Below are 27,642 nucleotides of genomic sequence, written 5' to 3' on the forward strand. Positions count from 1 at the left end.
TACTTCATGTTCTTCCTGTGGTGGTCCTTTTGTGATTTATTATTATTGATAAAAAAATATATATTCATTGTCTTAACCATTATGGGTGCGAATACTGTGGTCAAACGATTACAATTATCCTGTCCAAGAATGGACAAGAGGTTGCAAGAATCAAGAAACAAAGAGCCAAGGGGGTTAAGCAACAGAACAGTCATTAAAATAAGCAGGGGTCTGAGCCAACAAGCCAAAACAAGCTTAAGATTTTAATTAAAATTCAAAAGGGCTCTGCCGAGGTCCTGACGATAGCTAAACTATAACTAAATGGTTTTTCCCTTGACATCATGTGCAGTGCCCGTTCTCATACTGCAATGAATGTCGCTACCAGTATCATGATAGCATTTATTCAAAAGTCTTTCAAAAGAAATCTTAAGAAGTTACTGCCACAAAATGGCAATGCGATAACACTGTAAACATTAAACAAAAATTTAATTAAGCAGAAACTGCACCAGAACAATTGTATAGGATCTGAAAACAACATTATGACAGTCATTGCCAAATCAGGTACGAGGAAGGTGCCCGTCCATTGAAGGGCAAACTCTGGGTCAGTTTAGAGATGCCAATTAACCCAAAATCCATGACCTTATAACAAAAATGAAGGTACCCAGTGAAAAACCCATGCAGACGTGCTATTCAAACCCAAATGCTGTGAGGCAGCAGTGCCATCCACTGTGCTGACCATATTAATACTGTACGTCTTTTTGATACTCAAGGACATTGTGCAAAAGAATATGAAAAGATAATCTACAGATTGTTATGGAGTAACATTTGACGCTTTTCAGAGAGAGATCAGAGCTACGTGTGTTTTAGAGGGTAGCTGCTGATTGCCAGAGATATCACGGCCATGTGCTTTTGTCCCCACACGGGGGACGCTCTCCCATCAGAGCTGAACACGATCACATACAGTGCCAACGTTTGACATTGGAGCGTATCTACCTTCTACATGGCCAGAATGACATGGATTTTTAAAGTTTGTCCTGTTTCACTACCACGTGGGCGGAGATGTGGGGGACAGCGAGTATTAAATAAAAGAAGTAATGTGATGTGTCCAGCACAGAGTGTTTCTACATCAAGCTGTGATTTAGTAAAAGATTATGCTGGATTTGGGGAACAATAAAACAGCTGAAATGTTGTAGTGAGTATGAATAACTGCTTGTTTTCATCACACATGCTCAGAGGTAGACATCATTCAGAAAATGGTCAAATCATGTTCAGAGATGCCCAACACATGCATATCCATTGAATACTGAAAGTAAAAATTCCGAGCCAGTCCCAATACTTACTTATCCATATAACACCTCTCAAACATATACACTCGGGGAAATAAGTCGTGTGTTTAATACTTTTTCCCTGTGTCATTCCATTTTGTTAAACATACCTTTATTTATGGCCTTTAATGTTGTGAATTCTTTATACTTGCAGATGTCTTGAGTTAATACCAATGTGTGGTGAGAATTTCATGTGAATAGCTTCATTGGAAATATATTTACTGAAAAAAATGTTGATGCATTTAATACTTATTTCCCTGCATTATCCCTGTAGTGATCTTGTTCAGACTCAATATGCTTCTAGCATTTTACAGTGCTAATCATCATGCCAACTTTTATATAGACTGCGTGATTCATTTTTGAGTTATTGTCTCCAAGGACTCGCATCCTAATGCACATCATTCTGAAAATAGTCAAGTCATACTGGTGATGCAACAATGTGTTGATCTGTTTAAAATTCTGACCCTGTCACAAAACTCATTTTATATACATAGCAAAAATAAAAAAGACACATTAAATATTTCATCATGAAAATGGAGACATCAGAAAACAATCGTAATGTGATAAGTCTTAAGGTTGGTTTTAAAAATGGCAATAGTATTGGAGTGATGGATATGAAGAGGCAAATAATTCCACAGCCTTGGAGCAGCTGAATGAAATGGCCTGGTTGCCCAGGAACTTGCATTCAGTGTGAGAGACAATGAGTAATTCCTCATTAGCAGACCACAGGCTCAAATGAAGTGTAAAGAGGAAGCATTTCTGAAAGACAGGTGGATCCTATAGTATGAAGGGCTTTATAAATGAAAAGAATAATAGTATTCAAAATACAATATTTAATTGGTAACCAATGGTGATAAATGATTGAAGCAGTAGTGTGCTCCCAAAGTTTAGCGTGGATCAAAACAATGGTACAAAAAACAAACATAATGTAATAAAGTGGGCGCTAAATGGTTACCACCCACATCCCAGAACACCGTTTCCTCAACCAAACCCTTTGCCAAGTTGAATTGTTAATGAGTACAGCATATAAACAGTGTTAACAACTCACAATAACAACTCATTTATTGTACTTATGCCTTAGATGGGCCGGCATTGTGTGAATAATTGCATATTGCCGTTAATCATCTTGGATGTAGGTGCTAGGTTGAACACATGGCTTAAAACCCCAGAAACCAGACCCTGGCATTCTGTATCCAGCTGCAGCTGTCTTATCCTACAGGACAATGCTGCACTATCAACATAAATATACCGTATATCCCCAAACCTGCTGAACTTTATTTGGTTATTGATGGGCCAGAGAGTTTGGGGCTCCAGGCCATTGCAGAGTCTGCTCACACACAGCTCAGTTTGGGGATTGTAAGAAAAACCAAAGACACACAGAGAACATGCAAACTCCACACAGGCAATTGTCAGGCATCTCATTCAAAAATGGGACAATGGATCCATTAGATAGCAGTGTTAACCGCCGTCCCACTGTGCTGAATTTTTACTTCTAACTACAGATAGCTCCAGAAAAGTTAAATAGCAAAGTGGAAAGCATCAGTTTTGTGGAGAATCATCGACTGAGAGGAATACACATGTCCAAATGAAATGTTAGGGTGCCAAACGGGTCAACCTGTTTAGTGAAAACAACAAGTTCAATCGACATGACAAGTGCCCGATGACGAAAAACAGAACAAAAATGACATCTGCTTTTAGCCAAAACAATAGGGCTGTAAAGAGCTGTCAGGCTTCAGGGTTGGAGCTCTGTACAGCAAGTTGGTGTCCCCAAATGAGACGCCTCCTTCTGGGAGCGTCCTGCCCTTATAGTCCTTGAATGGGGCAGGGTCAGTAACCCTCACTGGGTGTTTTCTTGGAGATATGGACAGGTAAACACACCAGACGGTCAGTGACAGTGCCCCTTCGTGTCCCAGGATGGTGGTGCTTACCTCCGATGAGCCCAGAAGATGACCCTCTGACATGCATACATGACAGGAGTGAATTCTTCTCTGGCTCATCTAGAAGCTAGTAATAGTTTAGCTATTGTGGATAGTTGATAAACTAGTTTGCTTCTATTAAAGAAGTATGTACCTCATGACTAAATGCAGATGAAATACCCTGCATACATGAACGTTTGTCCAAAAACACTTAGCATGAGAGAAAATAGCAACAAGAGTGCTTGCCAAATTTAAATGCAAAAACTTGTATGATGAAAGAGTTGTCCTTAGTCTCTTAAGTGCCCTTTCCCTAAAACAAAGGTTGAAAGTAATGCTTTTAATGGTAAGCATTCAAACTATTTTACAATTAAAATCATATTACTATTAAAACAGTTTATGAGACAAAATACAGGTACAGGTGTTCAAAAAGTTTAAAACACTCATTCCTAACTTGGTGGCTTGAGAAAACATACTGTATTACCATGACCATGGCCCGATTAAGTGGGTTTGAGAATATTATACAGTATTATATAATGCTATGTTAATGTATTGTGTAGATCATCATTACTGTGCATTTGGGAACTGATAAATAAACAGATAAATCATTTAAAAAAAAAGAAGCAAGTTAAGAGAATAATCTTCCAATAATAAAATGACTGAGGACAGAAAGTAACTGAGAATGAACAGGACAGGAACACCAGCATGTGTGAAAGAAAAAGAGGGGCAGCCTAGACAGACAGGGGAGCAGGTGAACGACTGGATGGAAGAGCGGCCAGGGAGGGAGTGTCAGAGTTGGCAACAACTAGTAGCTACTATAGGACACGCTGTTTCAGAAAACAATGTATAGAATTGTGGGGAGCTACCTTGGAGACCAAGCTCTTTAAAAGCAGCTTATGCTTCATTGTGCACTACAGGCTTGGTGCCATAGGAGCGTTTTTTAAAGACATTGCTGGGATACTACTGACCCTGTAAATGATTTTGCAGCTTAATTGGGGATTCAAGGCCACCTCATGACCAGAAATGTATTGAATCTGCAGTCAAAAATATATTTTGTGGCAAAAAAGCTCAGTTCATAGAAGGAGGAAAGGCCTGAGTTAGGAAAAAGAGAGAAGGGAAGTGAAAGAAGATTGTGTAGAACTGTAGTTTCAATGGAGGCAAGTGAGCCATCCAACAAGGTAGACCAATAGAGAAAGTAGGCTTTTATTAATATTTCTGTTTATTTGGACAATGTTGTTCCCTGAGTTCATCCCTCTCTTGAGTATATAATTATTAGTAATGGTACCATTTCTATTACCAGTTTGTCTCCATGGTGTTTTTCTGAAAATGGAAGGATGGTACTAGGGCTCTCTCCTCTCTCACACATGTCACACATTTTAACAGGTTGAAGGTGCAGTAAACAAAGAAAAATAAACTCCCCTTATCACATTCAAACAAGCTTTTTAATTTTTGGCTTAGCCTGTGTGAGGGATGGCCGGCCATTTACCCCGGCCAATACCCCCAGGCCGCTAGATGGAGCCCTCCCTGTAGCATGGAAGTGCCCCGAAGACCAGCAGGGAATTATGGACAATGGAGTTTTTATTCCCAACCCTGCTGGACACCGTGGGGCCCACCAGAGGACGCTGCAGGGAGGCTCAAGGACTTATACGTGCCCTATAACCCGGAAGCACGTCATAATCATATGACCAGATGGAACGTCGTGTTTCCGGGTTGAAAAGAAGGACTTTTTATCTGACCCGGAGGTGATAAGAAATCATATGGACTGTAAAATGGGAAACACTTCCGGGTCAGGGAATATAAAAGGACGATGGGAAATCCCAGACGTTGAGCTGAGCTGGGTGGAAGGGTGGCAACGCGTCTGGGAGTGTGGAGGATTTTGTATTGTTATTGATTTATTATTGAGTATTGTGGAGAGGAGGGTGCTTTGTGCACTTTATTATTATAATAAATATTCATATTTGGACTTTTACCTGGTGTCTGACGTCAAGTCTGAGGGTTCAAGGGGTCACGGAGACCTTAATCTGTCACACCTGTTAACCTGGCCTACCTTTTCAAATTGACCTTCCTTGCTGATTCCACTCCAGTCCAGTCCTCCAACATTAAAGTGATATTGGACCACTCAAACATAATCATAGAAACGCTGGACCCACTGGAATACTAACGGATAGCAGGGGAGTTTATAGCTTACTAATTCCCTCTTGACATCAAGGAACAATGTTGTAACAACATGCTCAGAACTACCCCCATACCCCAGCCCTCCCGCTCAACAGATGGGACGTTCCTAAGCTGTAACAGCACACTCTCCTGTGTGTGCAATGTCATCTTCAGTCCCTTGCTCCTACACACACTGCTGCTAATTTACACTTGGTACAATGGCTGGATCCGGGTTGTTGTACCATTTGGTTCAGTCTGGAAATTTGCTCTGTGAACTCACTGGCACTAAGCACTGTTCCTTGGCCACAAACTAGAGACCTTTGGGTTACAAAGAACACAAAGAAGCCTGCTGCACTGCAGAGAGTCAAAGGAGAAGCTCCACCAGTGCATGTGGAAATGTCTAAGATGTAATGGTGTACACTTCCACTTGTATGATGTCAGGCTGTCTCTCCCCCACCTCAACTGAGTTTAACTTTTATCAGCATCACAAAATCATATATTTTTAAACATTACACATGGAAAGCTATTTTTCTGTTTGAGGAAAGAAATAAAATAGATATCTCACTTCTAAAACTAGTCACATGGTGAGAAAGTCAAACTTGAATTTCTTGTCATTCATCCTGTTGTCTTTCTGTCAAAGCCATTTTCAAACTTGGGACAAAGAGTGCTCTCTCCCTGAGACAAGCAAGGCTTTGAGTGGGTGTTCTTCTTGAACCAAGAATTTGATAGAGCAGCATTTACATTTTAATTCTGGTCTATCAGTGTTTTTATGTTTTCCTACTTATGTAGATATCGTGCCATTAAGTATTGTTTGATTAAGCATTGCTAATGCTTTTTTCGAGCCCAAATGTAGACCTGACGGCTCATGTTGATTACATTTAGTGGTTGCTTTTCTCCCATTAGCAAAATCTTCTGTGGCAAAAAACTGTCATTGTCATCGAGCACTAATCTCTTCCGATTTGCTGCAGGTAAAACTCAGAATGCAGTCTGTTACTTCACTATCATGCATCTAACACAATTTTGCATGGTAGCCTCATTGAAATTCTTTCTTAAAACACCAAATCTTCTCCCAAGGAATTAATGTTATTATGTTGAAAATGCTCCTACATTCTGGGTATGGTTATATTAACTATGGATGTAGTAGCAGTCTGCAGCTTTCCAAAATGTTATGCTGCTCTGAAGCTAGGATTCAAGCTTCTGCAATTGTCCTTTTGGCCCAGTGTGCTCTCTGGACCTAACTTCATTTTGGCAGCCTGTTGGTTTTCTACAGCATTCTAAAAGCATGAAGATCAAATTAACTGGTCCATCTTAAATGGCCACTAGATTTTCCCTTTCTGACCACATCAAATAACTAAAACAAACAATAAAAGACAATTGTTTACAACTGTATAATGATTTACAGCAGTTGTTCCCAAATTCAGTCATAGGGACCCCCTGTGGATGCAGGTTTTTGTACCAAACAGATTCAAAATCAGTGATGATAACAGATAATAATTTTTGATCTGATTTAATTATCTAGTCTTTCTTTTCTCTTCTTTTATTCTGCATTCAGAAAAGTATACCATTATGATTTTACATTTAAAAGACATTTAAACATATTTCTGCATTTGCTATGGCTTTAAACACTTAACTTTCTTTTGTGTTGTTTTCCTGTATTTTACATTAAATAACCAGAACACATGAAAAACCAGAATGAAAATATTATAAAAAAGGCAAAAAAAAAGCAAACAAAAGCTACATTATCCCATCCATCCATTATCCAACCTGCCATAGCCTAACTACAGGGTCACGGGGGTCTGCTGGAGCCAATCCCAGCCAACACGGGGCACAAGGCAGGAAACAAACCCCGGGCAGGGTGCCAACCCACCGCACATTACCCCATATTTTAATAGAAAAAAAATACCAACCCTGGTTGTGTATTTCTACACTGAGCACAAACACAGAAACTGGGAAATAACAGCTCACTTAATTAGGCTACGAGTCTAATTAAAACAGAACATGGTTGCAACAAAAAACTGCAGCCACAGAGGGTCCCCAAGACCACGTTTGGGAGCCACTGGTTTAGAGAATCCCATCCACATGAAGCAGAGCGCTACTTTATATCCTCTTTTTAAGATACGTATCTCAGTAAGGTGGTGACAGCAGACTACACTAACCAGTGCATGCCTGCTGATCATTTGCCAGCTATGCCTAAACAACTGGACGTGAAGACAAAAAAGTGGGCAGCTTTACAATATTTTCCAAAGTATATGATTAGATTTAATAAACATTTTTCAAATGTTCCTTACATAGGATACATTCCATTCTAAAGCCACATCTAAAATTAAATCTCTGATCAACTTCCATATTTACTTTTGGTAAATGTATAATTAAAATTTGCATAGACTTTGCTGTATTTCACATAAATCACACAGTCTTAAGTAGGTGAATGTATGGTGCAAGAGAAATGTCTGATGTTCGTTTTGATATAATGAATGTTAACATTTAATTTATATTAAGTCAAGACAAAGTACCTGAAAATGGACAAGAAAGGAGATGTGTGAAACATCCATCCATCCATTTTCCAACCCGCTGAATCCGAACACAGGGTCACGGGGGTCTGCTGGAGCCAATCCCAGCCAACACAGGGCAGGAACCAATCCCGGGCAGGGTGCCAACCCACCGCAGGACACACACAAACACACCAAGCCCAATTTAGAATCGCCAATCCACCTAACCTGCATGTCTTTGGACTGTGAGAGGAAACCCACGCAGACACGGGGAGAACATGCAAACTGCACGCAGGGAGGACCCGGGAAGCGAACCCGGGTCTCCTAACTGCGAGGCAGCAGCGCTACCACTGTGCCACCGTGCCGCCATGTGTGAAACACGTTTTTAAAATACAAATAATTAGCAGAATACTTCTATTATACATATCAGTTGTTCCACTGCCCCAGTTTCTACTACCAGCCTTAGGCTAATAACAGAAAACTGCATACTAGATAAGGCTCATAACAACAACCATCTGAATGCAAGCCTTTGTCCTTTGTTAGCTGCACAAGTAGACTTCCTAAAGCCCACTGAAATGGATGGTAATATTTAATTGACTTTGGTCTCTTCTGCATAGAAATATCTAGTACTGAGAAGTGGATAAATGTTACAACTTATAGTATATTAACGTACCCCTGCTTTTATCTACCATGTTTTGTGAACATGCACTTCATTTTTGAGAAAAAGTTTGAAGTGTGCATGTTTCCAGATTTTCAGCCAATGTTTTTAAAAAGTTGGAAGCCTGCTATGCATCAGATAGCAAGAAGGCAGCTTGACATATGAATAGAAGCTTCATATTATTGCCAGCCTCTAAATGATTATGGATTTTAATCTGCCAGATGCACATTTTTTTTCTCATTTTATTTTGGCATGGTCAGTATGCTCAGGCGTGAGTAGTGTGCATGTACCAGACCAAAAAAAAACTTTTCGCCTCAGTGACTCTGGTGTTATATTCTTTTTGCGAATTTTAATCAGAGAATAACACACTAAATTTAGAAAATAAAGAGCTGGGACTGTGCTTTTGACAGGTAACCTATAAATGTTAATGTATGTATGAATCCGCTAAGGGTTTGTTTGTGTCTTCCGGTGGATGTTACATTTGGCTGATGTTCTTATGCAAAGCAATTTAATTTTTGCTTCTTCAATTGGGACGCAGGCAAGGAAGGGGAATTACTCAGGGTTAGAGGCAGGAATTGGACTAACAACATTTTGCATTGAAGTTCAGTGTAATGGGCACTATATCACAATAGTTGCCTGAAATGCCACATTGCACAGACTGTTCTCAGCAAGAGTGGGTACACACTGACCTTAACAAGAGGTGGAAGGATCACTTACATGATCTCCTACTCCTGACTGATATGCCTTCCCCTGCCTCTCTGCGACCATAAATTGAAATGAGGGTTCTAAAAATTAATTCATTTCAACACACCTATGCTGTTTGACAGGAGTGGCTGAGCAGAAGCTTTGCTACTTACAGTACTCTGTGATTGCTTTTACTGATTATCAACCTATATTCATACCCACTTTAATTTATGTCAGATAGCAATATTAGTAATACTAACAATAACACATTTAATGTTTCGATTTTTTTATAATCTGAAAGTGCTTAATAGTAAATCGTGGCTATAGTAAGTTTTGTATGTGTGAAGAAGCTCACACAAACAGAAAAATATCAAAAAAAAAATTAAGATAAAGTATATCAAAATAGATGTGGTCACTTTATAAAAACATTTCAAGGAGGGATTAACACAAGGCGTAAATGGGCCATTGGTAGGAAACACAGTTGCACACAGTCGCAGTCACACATAAATGGACTCTAGAGTTGCCTTTGTATGAAAGAAAAAAACTGAAGATCCATCCATCCATTTTCCAACCCGCTGAATCCGAACACAGGGTCACGGGGGTCTGCTGGAGCCAATCCCAGCCAACACAGGGCACAAGGCAGGAACCAGTCCTGGGCAGGGTGCCAACCCACCGCAGGACACACACAAACACACCAAGCACACACTAGGGCCAATTTAGAATCGCCAATCCACCTAACCTGCATGTCTTTGGACTGTGGGAGGAAACCCACGCAGACACGGGGAGAACGTGCAAACTCCACGCAGGGAGGACCCGGGAAGCGAACCCAGGTCTCCCAACTGCGAGGCAGCAGTGCTACCCACTGTGCCACCGTGCCGCCCAAAAACTGAAGATTCCATTGGAAATTGAAAAAAAATGAATAAACCTCTCCATGAAAGTACATTGGCTTGGAAATGAACCTGACCACAAGCAGCAGGTAGGAATGATCTTTACAGTACCATCATGGAGTTCTTCTGGATCGTATTGCTTCTCAACACTAAGGAATGTGGATGAGCTAAATTTATTAATTTAAAATGATGGAAAACTTTGATGGAGAGGCAATCCTGCAATTGTGTGTGCAACTCGGCACAGATAACCAGCTGTCATGATCTTTCTGGAGGAAGACTACAACTACAGAGAATTGCAGTAGTATACAGAATAGAAATTTACTTTGCTGTTTTTGGGGCTGTCACAAAAAGTAATTTTGTTGTATTACACAATGACAATAAAGTGCTGAGCTGAAAGATTCAATTGGAAATTCGACTAAACCAGTATAACATTAATTAACCTAATAAGGTTTATCTATATGACCTATTCAAGGTACTGTACTTTACTTAGATGAACACGGTTTGCCTATTTTGATGGATTATTATATTTAATCCACTGATGTTTCTATCAAATTTTGTTATTTTCCAAACCAAAGAACATGCCTGTTTTTTTTCTTTACCAAATGGGGATAAAAAAATGAACATCCTACTTAATTTAGGTGGTACTATGAATAAAATGATTATTTACTCATTATTTTGTGTGTAAGAGTTAAGTTTGCATGTCAGTGACAACAAAAGCAGGCTTGTCAGTAAAGTGTTTACGTGTCTCATACATGTGTGTTAGTATCAGGTATTCTTTAACACTGCATGTGTGCAATACATTTTCCTTTATAGTTATGTATCAAGGGTGGTGCAGTGCTTAGTTTTGCTGCTTCATAGATCCACCATCCCAGGTTCAAGTCCCACTCCTGTGCACGGTATAGGAATTGTATGTTCACCCCGTAAGTGTGACAGTTTTTTCTCCATGTACTCCAGCTGACTTCCAGCTTTCAAGAAATATGCATGTTAGTTTAACTGATGCCCAGTACAGCATTAGTTTGTGGTCTATGCCTGATTTGGCCAGAGCAGGCTGAATTGTATTATATATATTTAATTTTGATATATAGTGTATATACTGTACTATATACACACTTCTTGGAAGTCAAAGTGTCCATGAGAAAACATAAATTTAAGCCATCAAAATCTTCTCTTGGCTTTTTAAATCAAACTCCACTTTGAAAGTTGAAAATAAATGATTTTAGTTCCGGGAAAAAATAAAATCATCCATACCCTCAATATGTAAGCATCATGTGCAGACGTTGTTGTTAAACGTTTCAGCTGAATGAGTGGTATGGAATTTCAAAGCAGTTCTGCCAGAAGGGGACACTGCAGCTTCAGCATGCTGTCGCACAAGATTTCCTTTGAATTGTTCTAATAAGTGTGTGTATTGTGGACTCAGATCTAGAGTCTTTCTACAGGCAAGCATGACCATTTACAGTAGCTGAATTTTTGGACCCAGATCAGGATTGCCTCTCATTCCTTTCCTCAAGGACAGAAGCAGATGGGCCTACTGCCAGCAGAGGCACAGTTAAGGCAGTGATCCAAGGACTCCCAGTCATTTGGTACTTTGCAGGGAGAGCAAAAGGCATTTTGTTATTGCAGTTCCAAGAAGAGAAAGGAGGGAGATGCTGTGGCCAGTGGATTTGTAAACAGATGATTTTGTTTACTGCTTAAAGCCATTGATGAGTGACTGATATTGGTGAAATCTGTGGGAATGACACTGAGCAGCTCACTCCTTCAGTCTGAATTTCTGTTACCATATATGGAATGGAATGAAAGTTTAAGCCAGCGAATATCCGACATACAGAGTACTGTTGATTTATTGCTCTCTGTAGTCATTCAGTATTGGAGCTTTCTGCTTTAAATGTGTTCTTTTTTCTAATTCTGTATACATTAGATTTAAAACTACCTGCATTGTTTTAATTTCGCTGATACCTCAAGCACTTAAATGTCCGATGCTATGGTATTTCATAGTCTTATATACTGTATGGCACTAAAGACCGCACAGTTGTGCAAAATACTACATCAACTCCTGTACTAGGTAAGGGGCATCTGAGCTGGAAGTCCACTTATTACAATATCTGTAACTTTACAAAGATAGCATTCAAGTTGGTGTCTTTGTGAAACTTTACCCAAGTCTGAACTGCGGAATGATCAGGTCGAGATCTCACATGAACACACCAAAGGTAAACTGAAGGGTTGGTTGAAAAGAGTTCATGTGCAGTACAATATACCATTCACATTTTTTAACATGCTTCCTAAACTGCTGGCCTCATGGCCTACAATAACAAAATAATCATCTTATTTTAAAATGGGAACCTCTATTCATCAAAATATTTGTGATATGAATTTCATTTTGTACAATAAAAAATAATGACTGTTTAAACATATATTAACATTTTTCCTTTCCATACAAATTAATCAGTCATTTTTTATTCATTTCAGATCATAAGGGAAATGATGAAACACATCTTCTACACACTTGGTTTAAACTGGTATTGGAAAAGAATAGACTCACCCGGTATGAATCTGAGCTCATGATATTGTAAGTACAACAGTCACACAAACACCTGTTCACTTTTAATACATACTGTATAATTGTGTGCTTCGCCAAATGTTCTTTTTAATTGTGAAATGCACTACCTGACATTCTTCTTACATATTACACTGCACAGTGTGCTTTTCTTTCTTCCTTTTATAATCTGTTACAGTGAGCCGCACATTTCCTGTACACATTGCACAGTGCATAAGGGCTTGTTGGATGGGATACAACAGACAATTAACAAATATTATTAACTCGGATGTATTTATTGATTAAAGCCATCTGCTGAAGTCTTGATAATTTGTGCCAAGTTCTATAGTATGAATCCATTTTTTTCCTTTTCCAATGGCAAACTGCACCTTCGTAAATGTGATACAAGGCATTTCAAATGATATTGTAAAAGAACTGCCGCTTCTGGTATATTTTAACGTTGTGAAATGGTGTACTTTGATTTAGAAGACATGCAGAATAAAGGGAAGTATCTGGTTATTCTAAATTGAAAAAGCCAATGAAAACACTGAGTACCTCAATACAGCGTGTTAAGATAAAAGACATGCAAAATTGAGTGAATAACATATTGTGTTTTGCTAAAAGAAATATGATGGCTATCTCAGTATGTTCCAATAAAAGAATTATGAAAAATAATGAGCATCTTATTGTGTGTCTATAAAACGGATACAGAGTAAAATCAGTATCTTCTGTTTGTGCCAGATAAAAAAAAATATCAAATTTAATGAGTTTCCATTGTGGTTAGATGAATGAAATCCACAAAACAATGAAAGTCTTATGTTCTGATAAAAGAAATATGTAATAGGATGAATATCTTGAGCTGTGCAAGACAGAGGAAACAAAACAATCTGACAGCAGTTTGTAGTCTGATGAAGATTCCTGTACCCCTTTAATATTGTAGAACATTTAGATCTTTCAGTTTTTGGTGTTTCTTCTCCTTACTATTTTATAGAAATACCAGTGGAGTAATAGACTGCAGGTCAGAGGACATGCAATGTGACTTCATTATCACTAAGCAAATAAAGACAGTGTCTCTTATAGAACTCAGGATCACAGATATTAAAACAGGTATCTAATTTCAGTCGGAATTAAAGAAAGAAAAAGAAAAGAATTCCTCAGTCTTTTACTTGTTTACTACTGAATATTTCTGCAAAAACCTTTATCCTCTGAATCATTTCTGGCAACTGAAATGTTGGTTTCCTGGTTGTTTGTCTAATGCTGCTTTTGTTGTGTTAACAGTGCTCAAGAACTGGAGCTTGAAGACCGTCAAAGTAGACTGCAGCAGATACTGCGTGAAAGGATGAGCACAGACGGTGAGCAGAGACATTGTCCATACTAATAAATACAACTCGATGATCATTAACCCATAACCGTCTTACAACTGAAACTAGCAGAGAACCATATTACGAGCAGAGAGCAGTACTGATTAACACAAAACATAGGTTAATTTGTTCTGCTACTGACCCCATCATCTACTGTTTATTGAGCTTCTGGAAGGGCATGAAGGTACTGACTTATTGAGGTGATCAATGAAACACGACTGTGGGATTGTTTTGAAAGTAAATCTGTAGGCTGTAAGAGAATTATGGTACTTGTGGACAAAGAAACTTTGAAGTGCAGATCAGTCCAACGACAATAATAATTAAACAAAACAAGTCAAAAAGGCACAAGCAACAACTGTAAATAATAAGAAAGCTGAGAATAATGCAAGGGATTTTAACTTTAAGTAAGAGTTACAATATATTAAAGTGAATTTTAAAATTTCAGAATGAAATTTAAAATTCTAGTTAATAAAAAAGTGAGCTTCAGATAAATATTCTGTAATTGTTATCTACTTGCTCACTTAAACATATCACACAAGTACTACCATTGCCTTTTCTTTTTTTCTCACTGTAGAAAGAGATGTGCTAAGTCCTTTCAAGTCTTCCTATTCTAAATACAAAAAAAAAAGCAGAAACAAAAATTTTGCAGCGTCAAGTGCCTTATGCCTTGGTCTACCTTCAAATGACGTTCCTTCGTCTTCCTGATTTCCCTTTCAAGTTTCAGAGAAAGAACTGGTGTTTTGTGTAGCAACTTACTTGACTATGCATGGCATTAACAAATAATTTCTTAAAACTAGTTTTGAATTAATTCATTGTACACACTATAAAAATAATCTTCAAAAAACATGGGACTTATTTCAGTGACTGTGATTGTTTCATTAGAAGTTTCCCAAAGACAACCTGAAATAATACACTGTAAAGTCAAACCACACTACAAATGTGTCATGGAGGACAGAAAGTTCCGTGGGAGCAAGTCTTACAAAGCAGTATACTTCTGACTGTAACTAAATATTAGGAAAGTAAAACTTTTTATGATTTTGTTATTGGCTTTTTTGCTGTATATGTTGATATGATACTGAGTTAAAAACAAACAAAAAAAATGGCTAGAATTAGAGTGTCTGTCTATTGATTTTGAGAAATTTTACTTTAATTAGTAGGGGTTAGAAATGCCAAGGACCCCACAATACAATATTATCCTGATACTTGGATGATAATATTGAAGTTGTGCAAAATATTGTGCCACTCCCCACATTCACTGACCAAGAGTCCGGTCTTTTCCTACGTGTGCACTGCTCTGATTTTCCGTAAGTATATAGTTTACAGTATTTAAGGGAAAAATGCATGCATTTTGTCAATTGTCAGTATACAACTGGACAACATGATTTATGGATTATGGGACACTAGTAATGTGAGATTTTTCCTTGGACATCTATAAATTACTTGCGGCTGAATATCACTGGACACAGTAGGCCCCCATACTATCAGAAACTTTGTTATCTCCATTCTCCACAAAAAACATGGGATCAAAACTGTTTAATCACTACAAACTACATGGGGTAAAATATTTAAAAAATCATCGTTGTGTGGAGTATTTCTTTAAAAGGTCAACTGAAATAGAAATAATTAAGTCAAAGAAATGTCTTTTTATATAAAATCAAGAGCATACCATAAGGTGGAAGTGTAGATATCTTTAATTAACAAATAATACATTTTTAATAAAATGTTTTAGATCCAGAAATATTACTTGATCCGTCCTGACTACATTTAAGTTGAACAAAACCTGTAGTTATTTAATTTAAAGTTTTCAAGGTGTACCACATGTTCTATGAAAGTTCTTAAAATAAGTAGGAAATGTAGTGATCCAGGTTTATGTAGTCCTTTGTTACAGTAGGTACACTAAAGGTTAACATAAAATTTTTGAGGACAATGCCAACCATAAATGATGAGAGGCATTTTCAAGTGCCATCGATCTGACATTGCAGTACATTTTTATCCTTTCCACACAAAACCCTTAAGGTTTGGAGAAATATAATAAAGAAAAGGATTTAATTGAATTTACCCTTTTTCAGGCTGAAGAATTGATGCTGAACCTTGGTGGGCAATAATAGCAAATTTATCATACCTTGCCAATGGCATTTTAATTCCTATTTAGAAAACAATATTCAGATTTTCTCCAGATGTCACATCTTTTAAAATGGCCATAATAGTTTAACCTCGAAAAATTGCAAAATGTGCCCTTAGGATGGTTCCTGAAAGGAGCTGCTTTTTTTCATAATTTTGCTGACCTATTCTGATGTAAAGTGCTTCTGTTATTATTGTGATAATGTGTACATTTCAGTCAAAAGGTCAAGTAACATCTTTTCTGTCACTCTGAATAGAAATCCACATTGACTTAGTGTGTGAATTTTATAGGAATACTCCTGAGCAGGCTTTGGTGTAGGAGATCTGTGTTAGAGACTGTCATTTTTCCAGTAGTGAAACTGTAATTTTCCAGGTTATGAAGATTTTCCTTTTGTGTTTTAAAGTAGTAATGTAAATCAATAATTCTTACTCATTTGTACTGTATAGAGAGGGATAAGACATGAAAGAAGCAAAAAAAAAATCAGCTTGAGAATCCAAGAAACCACAATATCATGCAGAAAAGAATTGTTTACCTGAAACTAAGCAGAAGAGAAGTTAGCCAGCACAGACCTCTATAAAGACATTCGTCAAGTAGCACAACTGTGAGACCCTATTTCCAAAATTTTCTGAATAAATCCTAAACCTAAATAGAGATCAATAAATTATAGGGGAAGGTTATTATTTTTGACATACAGTATGGTATTCTTATAACACTTTACCACAGCCTGTGTTACAAATTACTCCTGACACTCTTCTCCACCCATTCCACCCTGCCAGCACTCTCTTTTTCACCTCTCCTCCACAATCCCCATTACTCTGTACTGTTGATCCCAAATATTTAGTTTCCACCTTCGCCAACTCTACTCCCTGCATCCTCACTATTCCACTGAACTCCCTCTCATTTACACACATGTATTTTGTCTTCTACCTACTGACCTTCATTCCTCTCCTCTCTAGAGCATATCTCCACCTCTCCAGGGTCTCCTCAACCTGCTCCCTACTATCGCTACAGATCACAATGTCATCGGCAAACATCATAGTCCACGGGGACTCCTGTCTAATCTCGTCTGTCAACCTGTCCATCACCATTGCAAATAAGAAAGGGCTCAGAGCCGATTCCTAATGTAATCCCACCTCCACGTTGAATGCATCCATTGCTCCTACCGCAGACCTCACCACTGTCACACTTCCCTCGTACATATCCTGTACAACTCTTACGTACTTCTCTGCCACTCCCGACTTCCTCATACAATACCACATCTCCTCTCGAGGCACCCTGTCATATGCTTTCTCCAGGTCCACAAAGACGCAATGGAACTCCTTCTGGCCTTCTCTAAACTTCTCCATCAACATCCTCAGAGCAAACATCACATCTGTGGTGCTCTTTCTTGGCATGAAACCATACTGCTGTTCACTAATCATCACCTCACTTCTTAACCTAGCTTCCACTACTCTTTCCCATAACTTTATGCTGTGACTCATCAATTTTATTCCCCTGTAGTTACTGCAGTCCTGCACATCCCCCTTATTCTTAAATATCGGCACCAGTACACTTCTTCTCCACTCCTCAGGCATCCTCTCACTTTCCAAGATTTCATTAAACAATCTGGTTAAAAACTCCACTGCCATCTCTCTTAAACAGCTCCATGCTTCCATAGGTATGTCATCTGTACAATGACCATTCCTTTTTTCATCCTCTTCATAGCTGTCCTTACTTCCTCCTTGCTAATCCATTGCACTTCCTGATTCACTGTCTCCACATCATCCAACCTCTTCTCTCATTCTCTTCATTCATCAGCCACTTAAAGTCCTCTTTCCATCTGCTCAACACACCCTCCTCGCTTGTGAGTGTGTTTCCATCTTTATCCTTTATCACCCTAACCTGCTGCACATCTTTCCCAGCTTGGTCCATCTGTCTAGCCAATCGGTACAAGTCCTTTTCTCCCTCCTTAGTGTCCAACCTCTCATACAACTCATCGTATGCCTTTTCTTTAGCCTTCGCCACCTCTCTCTTCACCTTGCTCCTTATCTCTTTGTACTCTTGTCTACTTTCTGCATCTCTCTGACTATCCCACTTCTTTTTTGCCATCCTCTTCCTCTGTATACTCTATTTCCTCATTCCACCACCAGGTTTCCTTTTCCTCTTTCCTTTGTCCAGATGTCACGCCAAGCACCCTTCTTGCTGTCACCCTTACTACTTCTGCTGTAGTTACCCAGCTGTCTGGTAATTCTTCACTGCCACCCAGTGCCTGTCTCACCTCCTCCCTAAACTCAAGCTTGCAGTCTTCATTTTTCAACTTCCACCATTTGATCCTTGGCTCTGCCCTCACTCTCTTCCTCTTCTTGATATCCAACGTCATCCTACAGACCACCATTCTATGCTGCTTAACTACACTTTCCCCTGCCACCACTTTGCAGTCTTTAATCTCCTTCAGATTGAATCTTCTGCATACAATATAATCTACCTGTGTGCATCTTCCTCCACTCTTGTACATAACCCTATGTTCCTCCCTCTTCTTAAAATACGTATTCACCACAGCCATGTCCATCCTTTTGGCAAAATCCACTATCCTCTGACCTTCTTCATTCCTCTCCTCGACACCATACCTACCCATCACCTCCTCGTCTCCACTTTTCCCTTCACCAACATGCCCACTGAAATCCGCTCCGATCACCACTTTCTGTCCCTTGGGTACACTGTTCATTACTTCATCCAACTCACTCCAGAAATCATCTTTCTCATCCATCGCTCACCTAACTTGCATTAAATATGCACTAACAACTTTCTTCATCACACCTCCCATTTCCAGCTTCATAATCATCACTCTGACACTCTTTTCACCTCTAAAACACTCTTGACATACTGTTCCTTTAGAATAACTCCTACCCCATTTCTCATCCCATCCACACCATGACAGAACAATTTGAATCCACCTGGCCTTACTCCCCTTCCATTTAGTCTCTTGTACGCACAATATATCAACCTTCCTTCTCTCCATCATATCTGCTAACTCTCTCCCCTTACCAGTCATACTGCCAACATTCAAAGTTCCTTACCTCAGTTTCACTCTTTTTACCTTCCTCCTCACACGTGTCCCCCCTCTTCTTCTCCTTCTTCGGCCAACAGTAGCCCGATTTCCGCCAGCACCCTCTTGGCTAACAGTACTAGTGGCGGTCGTTGTTAACCTGGGGCTCGACTGATCCGGTATGGAAATTTGTATTGTTGTCCGCATATTGATTTGCCAAAATTTTACACTGGATGCCCTTCCTGACGTAACCCTCCCCATTTATCCGGACTTGGGACCGGCGCAAAGAAACACACTGGTTTTTGCATCCCCTGTGGCTGGGTTAATTGTATAATATAGTATAAATACAAAAGAGTTTGTGAAAATTTTAGATTTGTTTGAAAATGGGAATTTCTGAGAAAAGAAAAAATCTTACAAAATAAGAAAAGCCGTAGGTATCAGGCACAGTCTCCTTTATATACAGTAGTATGATTAGCCCATATATTAAAAATAATGAGCTTTCACATAAAAGCTGATAAATTCAGTATCCATTTATTACATTTGCCCATCTTCAAATAAAGAATGTATAAATCTTAATAAACTACTTGTCAGCCCTAAACCGAAGGTTGTCATTTTTCACTTACAAATAATTGAGAGATCAGACATGCTTATAATGTACAGTACCTAGTAGTTTGAACAAAAAAACTAATGGATGAGCTTTACACTAAATATTTTTGAATCAAATATGCAAATGTTTTCCTGAAGATTTCTTTAAACGGGGATCCCGTTGAGTATATGTTTAAAAAAAAAAACTTTAAACTTTATACAAATTGGCTAAAAATACATAACCACACATACACATATTGCATCAAGCATGTTTGATTCCGGGCGGCACGGTGGCACAGTGGGTAGCATGGGTCCTCCCTGCATGGAGTTTGCATGTTCTCCCCGTGTCTGTGTGGGTTTCTTCCCACAATCCAAAGACATGCAGGTTAGGTGCATTGGCGATTCTAAATTGTCCTTAGTGTGTGCCCTGCCCGGGGTTTGTTTCCTGCCTTGTGACCTGTGTTGGCTGGGATTGGCTCCAGCAGACCCCCGTGACCCTGTAGTTAGGATATAGCGGGTTGGATGATGGATGGATGTAAATATGGACAAAATGGGAAAATCTGGGGTCCTACAATTGTGGCTTCTGTCATGGTTAATTGAAAACATCTGGATGTAAACAGGTGTAGATTTCAAAAGATTACACTAGAACAAGTATGACAAAAATTACCAAAATTTAATACACACAGATGATAATGAATAAGAAAATAATATATCCACTGAAAAAGTAAAGCATTCTTGTTTTTGTAGTGAAACAAGCAGAATGGCAACAGACCAAACAGCTGAACCCTGTACTAAAACTCTGCTCTTCAACTATCAACTTCTGTATAGACCTGTCTACAAAAACACTATTCCTTGTTCTGTATTGTCATGCTAGAGTGCTGTGATGCTCTGTTGATGCTATGATTTCACCCACAGCAGTCGCACTAAAATAGATGGTCACAAAATGTATTTCTGTATAGAAAATGTAAAAAAAAAAAAAATCAGAAGGTGGTTAGAAAACATTTAAAACAAAAACATACTTTAGGATACCACAGTTTAGGTAACATAATTTTATGGAAAATAACTGCATAGAGAGGAAAGACTAAAACATATTAGATTCAACTTTATTGTCATTGTACAGGAACAACGAAAATGTAGTTTAGCTTCTAACCAGAAAGTGAAAATAGTACAGTAAGGTGCAATAGATGGTGCAAATAGTACATTAAAGTGCAATAAGGCAGCATACAAATAAGAATATATATCCATCCATCCATTATCCAACCTGCTATATCCTTACTACAGGGTCACGGGGGTCTGCTGGAGCCAATCCCAGCCAACACAGGGCGCAAGGCAGGAAACAAACCCCGGGTAGGGCGCCAGCCCACCGCAGTAAGAATATATATCTATGGTATTGAATTTATATGTAGTAGTACATATAAGTGTAAATAGATATTAATACTGATCAGTAAGTACAGATTTAAGATATGAATATAGATATATGAAATACTTTTATGTACAAAATAGATACAGTATATGTAAACCGATTAAAATATATATACATACAAGTTATTGATATTTAGAAAGGCCAGCTATTGATTGATAAGGGTTGAGAGTTCAGAATTGTGTTATGAAAGAAACTGTTCCTGAGCCTGCTGGTACAGGACTGAAGGCTCCCGTAGTGGAGGAGGGTAAACAGTCCATGATAGGGGTGCGAGGCACCGTTGATTATGCTGCTAACTCCTCGTAGACACTGTGTATGCTGCATGTCAGCAATATTTGGCAGCGGGATGCCAATGATGTGCTGGACAGTTTTCACCACCTGTGGCACGGCCTTCCTGTCAGCTATGGAGCAGTTGCCATAACACACTGTAATGCAGTTTGTCAATATGCTGTCAACAGTGCAGCGGTAAAAGTTCAACAGAATCTGAGGAGACATGCAGACTTTCTTTAGCCTCCACACACTGGAAATGTTTATTGTCCAAGAAAGGTCCTCACAGATGTGAATGGCCAGGAATTTGAAGGTTGAAACACACTCTACCTCACCCCCATTTATATGGATGGGAGCGTGTTTGCTGCCTTTAGTTTTCCGGTAATCCACAATGAGCTCCTTGGTCTTCTTGGTGTTGAGGTTACTGTTAGCACACCATTTTGCCAGTTGCCGAACCTCCTCTTTGTAGGTTGACTCGTCATTGTCACTCATCAGTCCTATTACTATGGTGTGGTCTGCAAACTTTATGATGGAGTTGGAGCAAAATAAAGAGATACAGTCATGTGTGAAGGGGGAGTAGAGGAGTGGGCCGAGTACACAGCCCTGCAGAACGCCAGTATTCAGGATCAAGGTAGAGGATGTGTGGTTGTTTAACCTGACAGACTAGGGTCTTTTGGTTAGAAAGTCAAAAGTCCAATTACAAAGAGAGGTTCTGATGCCTATGTCCTAAGTTAGTCTACCAGACAGGAGGGGATGTGGAGCTAAAATCAACAAATAACATCCTGACGTAGGAGTTGTTGTTATCCAGGAGAGTTAGGGCAGATTGAAGAGCTTTTCCTATAATGCTGACATTTTAATGTGTGTGTCCCCTAGACTGGATGTTGTCATGTGCTAGGTCATTTCTTGCCTTGAAGATCATCAGTGCAAGCTTCAGATTCCAGACCCATGGGAAGTAGGTGTAGAATGTAACCTGTAACAACAAAATATTGAAGTACATCACAAAAAGTACATCAAAAAAACATGTCCTGCCTATGTGTACATCATATGTTTCTCTCCATGGGAAGAAGAGTTTTTTTTTTTTTTTTTGCTCCGTTAGACATCACACTCATCAAACAACTTGGACTCCTCCGTAACCCCCGCTACGTCCATAGGGGGTCTGGTCGGCGGTTTGTTTACATTAAGACCGGGAGCTCCATTCCATCCTTGTGGTCAGCAGCAACTCGCTTCGTCACAGCCTGAACACACCATCCGAGCACCATCACCACGGAGACTAAAAACACTGCTTGGCGGCGGTCCAGGCGAGACGGAAAGCCTGGAGTGGGTTTCAGCTTTCTTCGTCCTCTGGTTAAAAGCAACACCTCGCTAAACATTCAAGTTGAACTTTTTAATGTTCAGTCCCTGACAAATAAAGCCTGTTTAATTTATAATCACATTGAAGACAGGGGGATTGACATTATTTGTTTGACTAAGACCTGGCATAAATCTGAAGTATACTCAGTTTTAAATGAGTCCTGCCCTTCTGGGTACACTTACCTCGAAAAGGCCCGCAGCTCAGGACGTGGCGGTGGTCTGGCTGTAATCCATCGTATAAGTTTGCAATTATCACTTCTCCCCCTTCCTAAATTCTCAACTTTTGAATGCCTGGCAATTAATTGCAAGCATCCACTTTTTATAACAATACTTCTTATTTACCGACCACCAAAACAACACCCTGATTTAATTACGGAAATAAGTGAGCTGCTCTCATCTTTCTGTACAACATCATCAAATGTACTGATTCTTGAAGATCTGAACATTCATGTGGACACTCCCTCTAATTATTCTGCTGCCCAGCTCTTAGAGCTCCTGGACTGCCTAAATCTGAGGCAACTTGTTGAGGTCCCCACTCACAACAAGGGCCATACCCTCGATTTAGTCATTACTGACTCAGTCCTCATCTCTGACCTCCAAGTACTTGATCTGGGTGTTTCCAATCACAAAATTGTGTCAATGGATTTACCCACATTTTCACTATACTCTAAACCAGGGGTAGGCAACGTCGGTCCTGGAGTGCCACAGTATGTTCAGGTTTTTGTTCCAACCCAGTTCCTTAATGAGAACTCAATTATTGCTGATGAAGCACATATTGCTTAAGTGACATTTTAATGCTTCATTTTAGTGGTCTCGCTTGTTAAGGTTCTCCAACCTTAATTGCTTATTTCAATCTTAAACTGCTGCATTCAGTGTTTTAATTGCTCCTTATTAGCAATAAGATGTAAAAGACAAAGCAGCCAGCAGTTCTCCAGCTAGCTTTTTTCCAATTACATCTGTGTGTGTTCATCATGCACGGTTTGATTTAATAAAACACTTAATAGAAAAATGTGACAGACTGAAAATTATCTGTTTTAGGCTTCAAATCATTTGGATGATATCCTTGGAAAGGAAAAAAATCTACGATATAAAAGCCTTACATTGCACAGACTAACAAGCCATAAAATTAAATAAGGTCTGAGACTGGCAATGATTGGTTTCTAATTAAGCAATTGGGTTGAAATGAAAACCTGTAGCCACTGCGGCTCACCAGGACCGACATTGCCTACCCCTGTTTTACATCTTATTGCTAATAAGAAGCAATTAAAACACTGAATGCAGCAGTTTAAGATTGAAATAAGCAATTAAGGTTGGAGAACCTTAACAAGCGAGACCACTAAAATGAAGCATTAAAATGTCACTTAAGCAATATGTGCTTCATCAGCAATAATTGAGTTCTCGTTAAGGAACTGGGTTGGAACAAAAACCTGCACATACTGTGGCACTCCAGGACCGACGTTGCCTACCCCTGCTCTAAACCACAGCGCTGTATCCACTTCAGGAGCCTGAAAAAAATAAATTCGACTGATTTAAATGCTGACATTAAGAACTTCTCTATTGCTCCACACCTTTCTTCTGTCCATTAATTAGTCGATTATTACAACAACGGGCTCCAGAACATCCTTGAGACCCATGCCCCATTTAAATCACGAGTGGTGTCTTTTGTAAAATGTGCCCCATGGTTTACAAGTGAGCTTCGACAGATGAAAGCAGCTGGGCGAGCCCTCGAGCAGCATTTTGTTGCAACCAGTTTAACGGTCCACAAATTAGCCTATAGGGAACACCAAAAAAACTACTCCAGAGCACTGACCACTGCCAGATCTTAATACTATTCACATTTAATCAACAACAGTCCTGGAAACTCCAAACAACTTTTTTCCGTGATAAATCATTTACTCAATCCTCATACCTACACCTGTAATAATTTCACAGAGGAGCAGTGCAATAATTTTATTGAATATTTCACCTCTAAGGTAGACATCATCCACTCCTCATTGTCTGTCTCCAGCCCTGCATCACTGGATGTTTCTACACCAAAACCAATGGGCTGCCTTTCTCAGTTCCTCTAGAGGAACTCAGAAGTTAAAGAAGCTGAGGGCATCATACAGAGGATGAGGCCTTCAACGTGTTCATTGGACCCTTTTCCTACTCCTCTGGTAAAAGCTAATGTATCAGATATAAGCCCTCTTATTGCTGATATCATTAATCACTCTCTCCAGAGCGGCTTAGTCCCACTGACCTCTTTGGATCCTGAAGTGATAGCAAACTATCGTCCGATCTCCAACCTTCCATTTTTGTCTAAGGTTTTGGAAAAGGTTGCTTTAGTCCTGCTTCAGGATCACCTCAAAAAATTCAATCTGTTTGAAAAATTTCAATCTGGTTTTCTGAACTTCTCACAGTACAGAGACAGCCCTGGTCAGAGTCACCAATGACCTCCTGATGGCTGCTGACCAGGGCTCTCCATCACTCCTTATCCTCCTGGACCTCACAGCTGCATTTGTTACGGTAGATCATAATGTTCTCCTTCATCATATTCACTATATAATTGGACTTTCTGGCATTGCTTTGGAGTGGTTCGAGTCCTGTCTTACAGATAGGGCTGAGTATGTGGCCTTGGGGGATGCTAAATCTCATACCCACACTGTCACTTGTGGGGTCCCACAAGGACCAGTCCTTGAGCCGACCCTTTTTAATATCTATATGCTACCCCTGGGTCACATCATCCGCAAGCATGGAGTTTCATTCCATTGCTATGCCGAAGATACGCAGCTCTATGTGAGACTGTATTCGACTTCTCTTACACCTCCATCACCTCTTTCCTCTTACTTGGATGAGATTGAGGCCTGGATGTCCAAGAACCTCCTCAAGCTGAACAGCACTAAAACTGAAGCTCTTTTAATTGGCACCCCCCATCAACTTCGTTCCTCTGTAAATTGTATTTCCTTTTCTGACCGTACCATTACCCTCTCCCTTCTGTTACAAATCTGGGTGTCAAGTTAAACTCCTATCTGTCATTTGATACACATGTCTATCACTTTTGTAAAACTGCATTCCTTCATCTCCGAAACATAGCCAGACTCCGTCCCTACCTCTCCCTCTGTGATGCTGAATAGCTGGTTCATGCCTTTGTCTCATCCAGACTGGATTATTGAAATACACTCCTCATCGGGATCCCCAACAAGAGCCTTCAAAAGCTCCAACAAATTCAAAATAGTGCTGCAAGAATCCTGATGAGGGTGCAGAAATATGAACACATTTCACCAATCCTTCGGTCACTTCATTGGCTCCCTATTCACCTCCATATTGAATACAAACTCTGTGTTTACTCACCAGTGTATCCATGGAAATGCTCCACAATATCTTAAGGAACTCCTTATACTACAATCCACTACAAGAAACTTCCGTTTTGCAAATACCTACCGCATTTGCCCCCTGTGATCAAACTTCGTACAATGGGTGACCGAGCCTTTGCAGTGGCTGCTCCACGGCTCTGGAATGCCCTACCAGAGGGCCTGAGAACACAGCAGATTGTGAGCTGTTTTAAAAAACAGCTAAAGACTTTTCTATTTAGGAAACCTTATTAACAAGAATGCTATAATTATTGTTGTTTTATCTCTGTTTTTATCTTGCTTTGCCTTTGTTTAAACTTTTTATGTAGCACTTTGAGATTTACTGCTAATGTAAAGTGCCCTATAAATAAAATGCAGTATTATTATTATTATTATTAAAAGAAGTATAATCTAGTAACATAACATACATTTTTGAAGGTCCCCAAAGCACTAATATCTACAACCTTACCTGACAATATCCTTCTAACATCTGTATGAATATCACCCATACATTGTTTCCATTTGTGTCCAGTGTTGTTGTCAAAGAAATCTTTGAAGAAGGGGCCTGAGTTGCCTCGAAAGCTTGCATATTGTAATCTTTTTAGTTAGCCAATAAAAGGTGTCATTTTGCTTGACTTTTCTCTAAAGTAATAGCTGAAATTCACCGTGGTAATTCTCTTCATAAATGTTTAAACAGTTTATCATGTCACCTCTTAATTTCCACTATCTTAAACTAAAAACGTGTTAAATCTTTCCTTTTAGCTCACACCCTACAGTCCTGGAATCTAGACGCTCTTTTTTGGGCCACTGATAAGATGTAATTGCATTACAGTACTGTTATTTTCTTTGATGTTTTTAAAAGCAAAATAAAGTTAATTTCTATCTATTCCCAGACTCAGAAAAGACAAAACAAGACTGTGCTGAAGAAGAGAAGATCCTAAACCAAATACTTGCAGTAGTGGAGGAACGGAATGACCTGGTTGGTATTCTTGATGAGCAGAGGTTGCTAGAAAAGGCTGAAGATGAGGACTTGGAGTGCATTCTGTTAACTCGAGGTTACCAATTTAACTGGAGTTGACTTTCATGATTAACAGCCTACAAACTCTGTGGACAAGTAAGCATCCAAACAAAGGATAACAGATAAATAAACAAAAAAAAAATGTTTATTAGATCTGCTTTACATTTGTGATTGTTAAGACTCACCTTGATAAAAGCATTTGAAATGTTCCAGTTCTACTTATATTTTTAATTCTCAATATTCATACTGTCTGGACTGCAAAAGGATATTACATTTTCAGTGATCACCTTTTTAAATAAATGATACTCATGTTGTATTTATGTATTACATTTTTTTATTCTGTGATGGGCTGGGCGAGGGTGCATACAGTGAATGGCTCTAAAGACTGAGCAATTGATATTTAAGAGTTGGAGTTGCTAGTTAACTTAACCTGTATGCCTTTATGATGAAGAAGCACATTTAAGTCAGGAAAAATGTTAATTTCCTATTGGTCAGCTTGGGCTTATACACTTATATAGCAACTAAAATTAAAACATGAAAACGTAA

At 39.2% G+C, this 27,642-nt stretch overlaps 1 protein-coding gene across 8 annotated transcripts in view; it reads left to right on the forward strand.

The window, feature by feature from the left end:
- The window catches only part of LOC114645970 (F-actin-monooxygenase MICAL2-like), a 353,538-nt gene extending 326,184 nt beyond the window's left edge, over positions 1 to 27,354 (forward strand). For all 8 annotated transcript variants that reach the window (XM_051922735.1, XM_051922734.1, XM_051922737.1 and 5 more), the window contains 3 exons: positions 12,553 to 12,652; positions 13,898 to 13,971; positions 26,972 to 27,354. In XM_051922735.1, coding sequence (XP_051778695.1) covers positions 12,553 to 12,652; positions 13,898 to 13,971; positions 26,972 to 27,156 — 359 coding nt within the window. In that variant the 3' untranslated portion in view covers positions 27,157 to 27,354. The remainder of the gene's footprint in view (positions 1 to 12,552; positions 12,653 to 13,897; positions 13,972 to 26,971) is intronic.
- The last annotated feature ends 288 nt before the right edge of the window (positions 27,355 to 27,642 follow it).

The sequence above is a fragment of the Erpetoichthys calabaricus genome, chromosome 2 (assembly GCF_900747795.2).
Source record: "Erpetoichthys calabaricus chromosome 2, fErpCal1.3, whole genome shotgun sequence".
NCBI classification, from domain to species: Eukaryota; Metazoa; Chordata; class Cladistia; order Polypteriformes; family Polypteridae; genus Erpetoichthys; species Erpetoichthys calabaricus.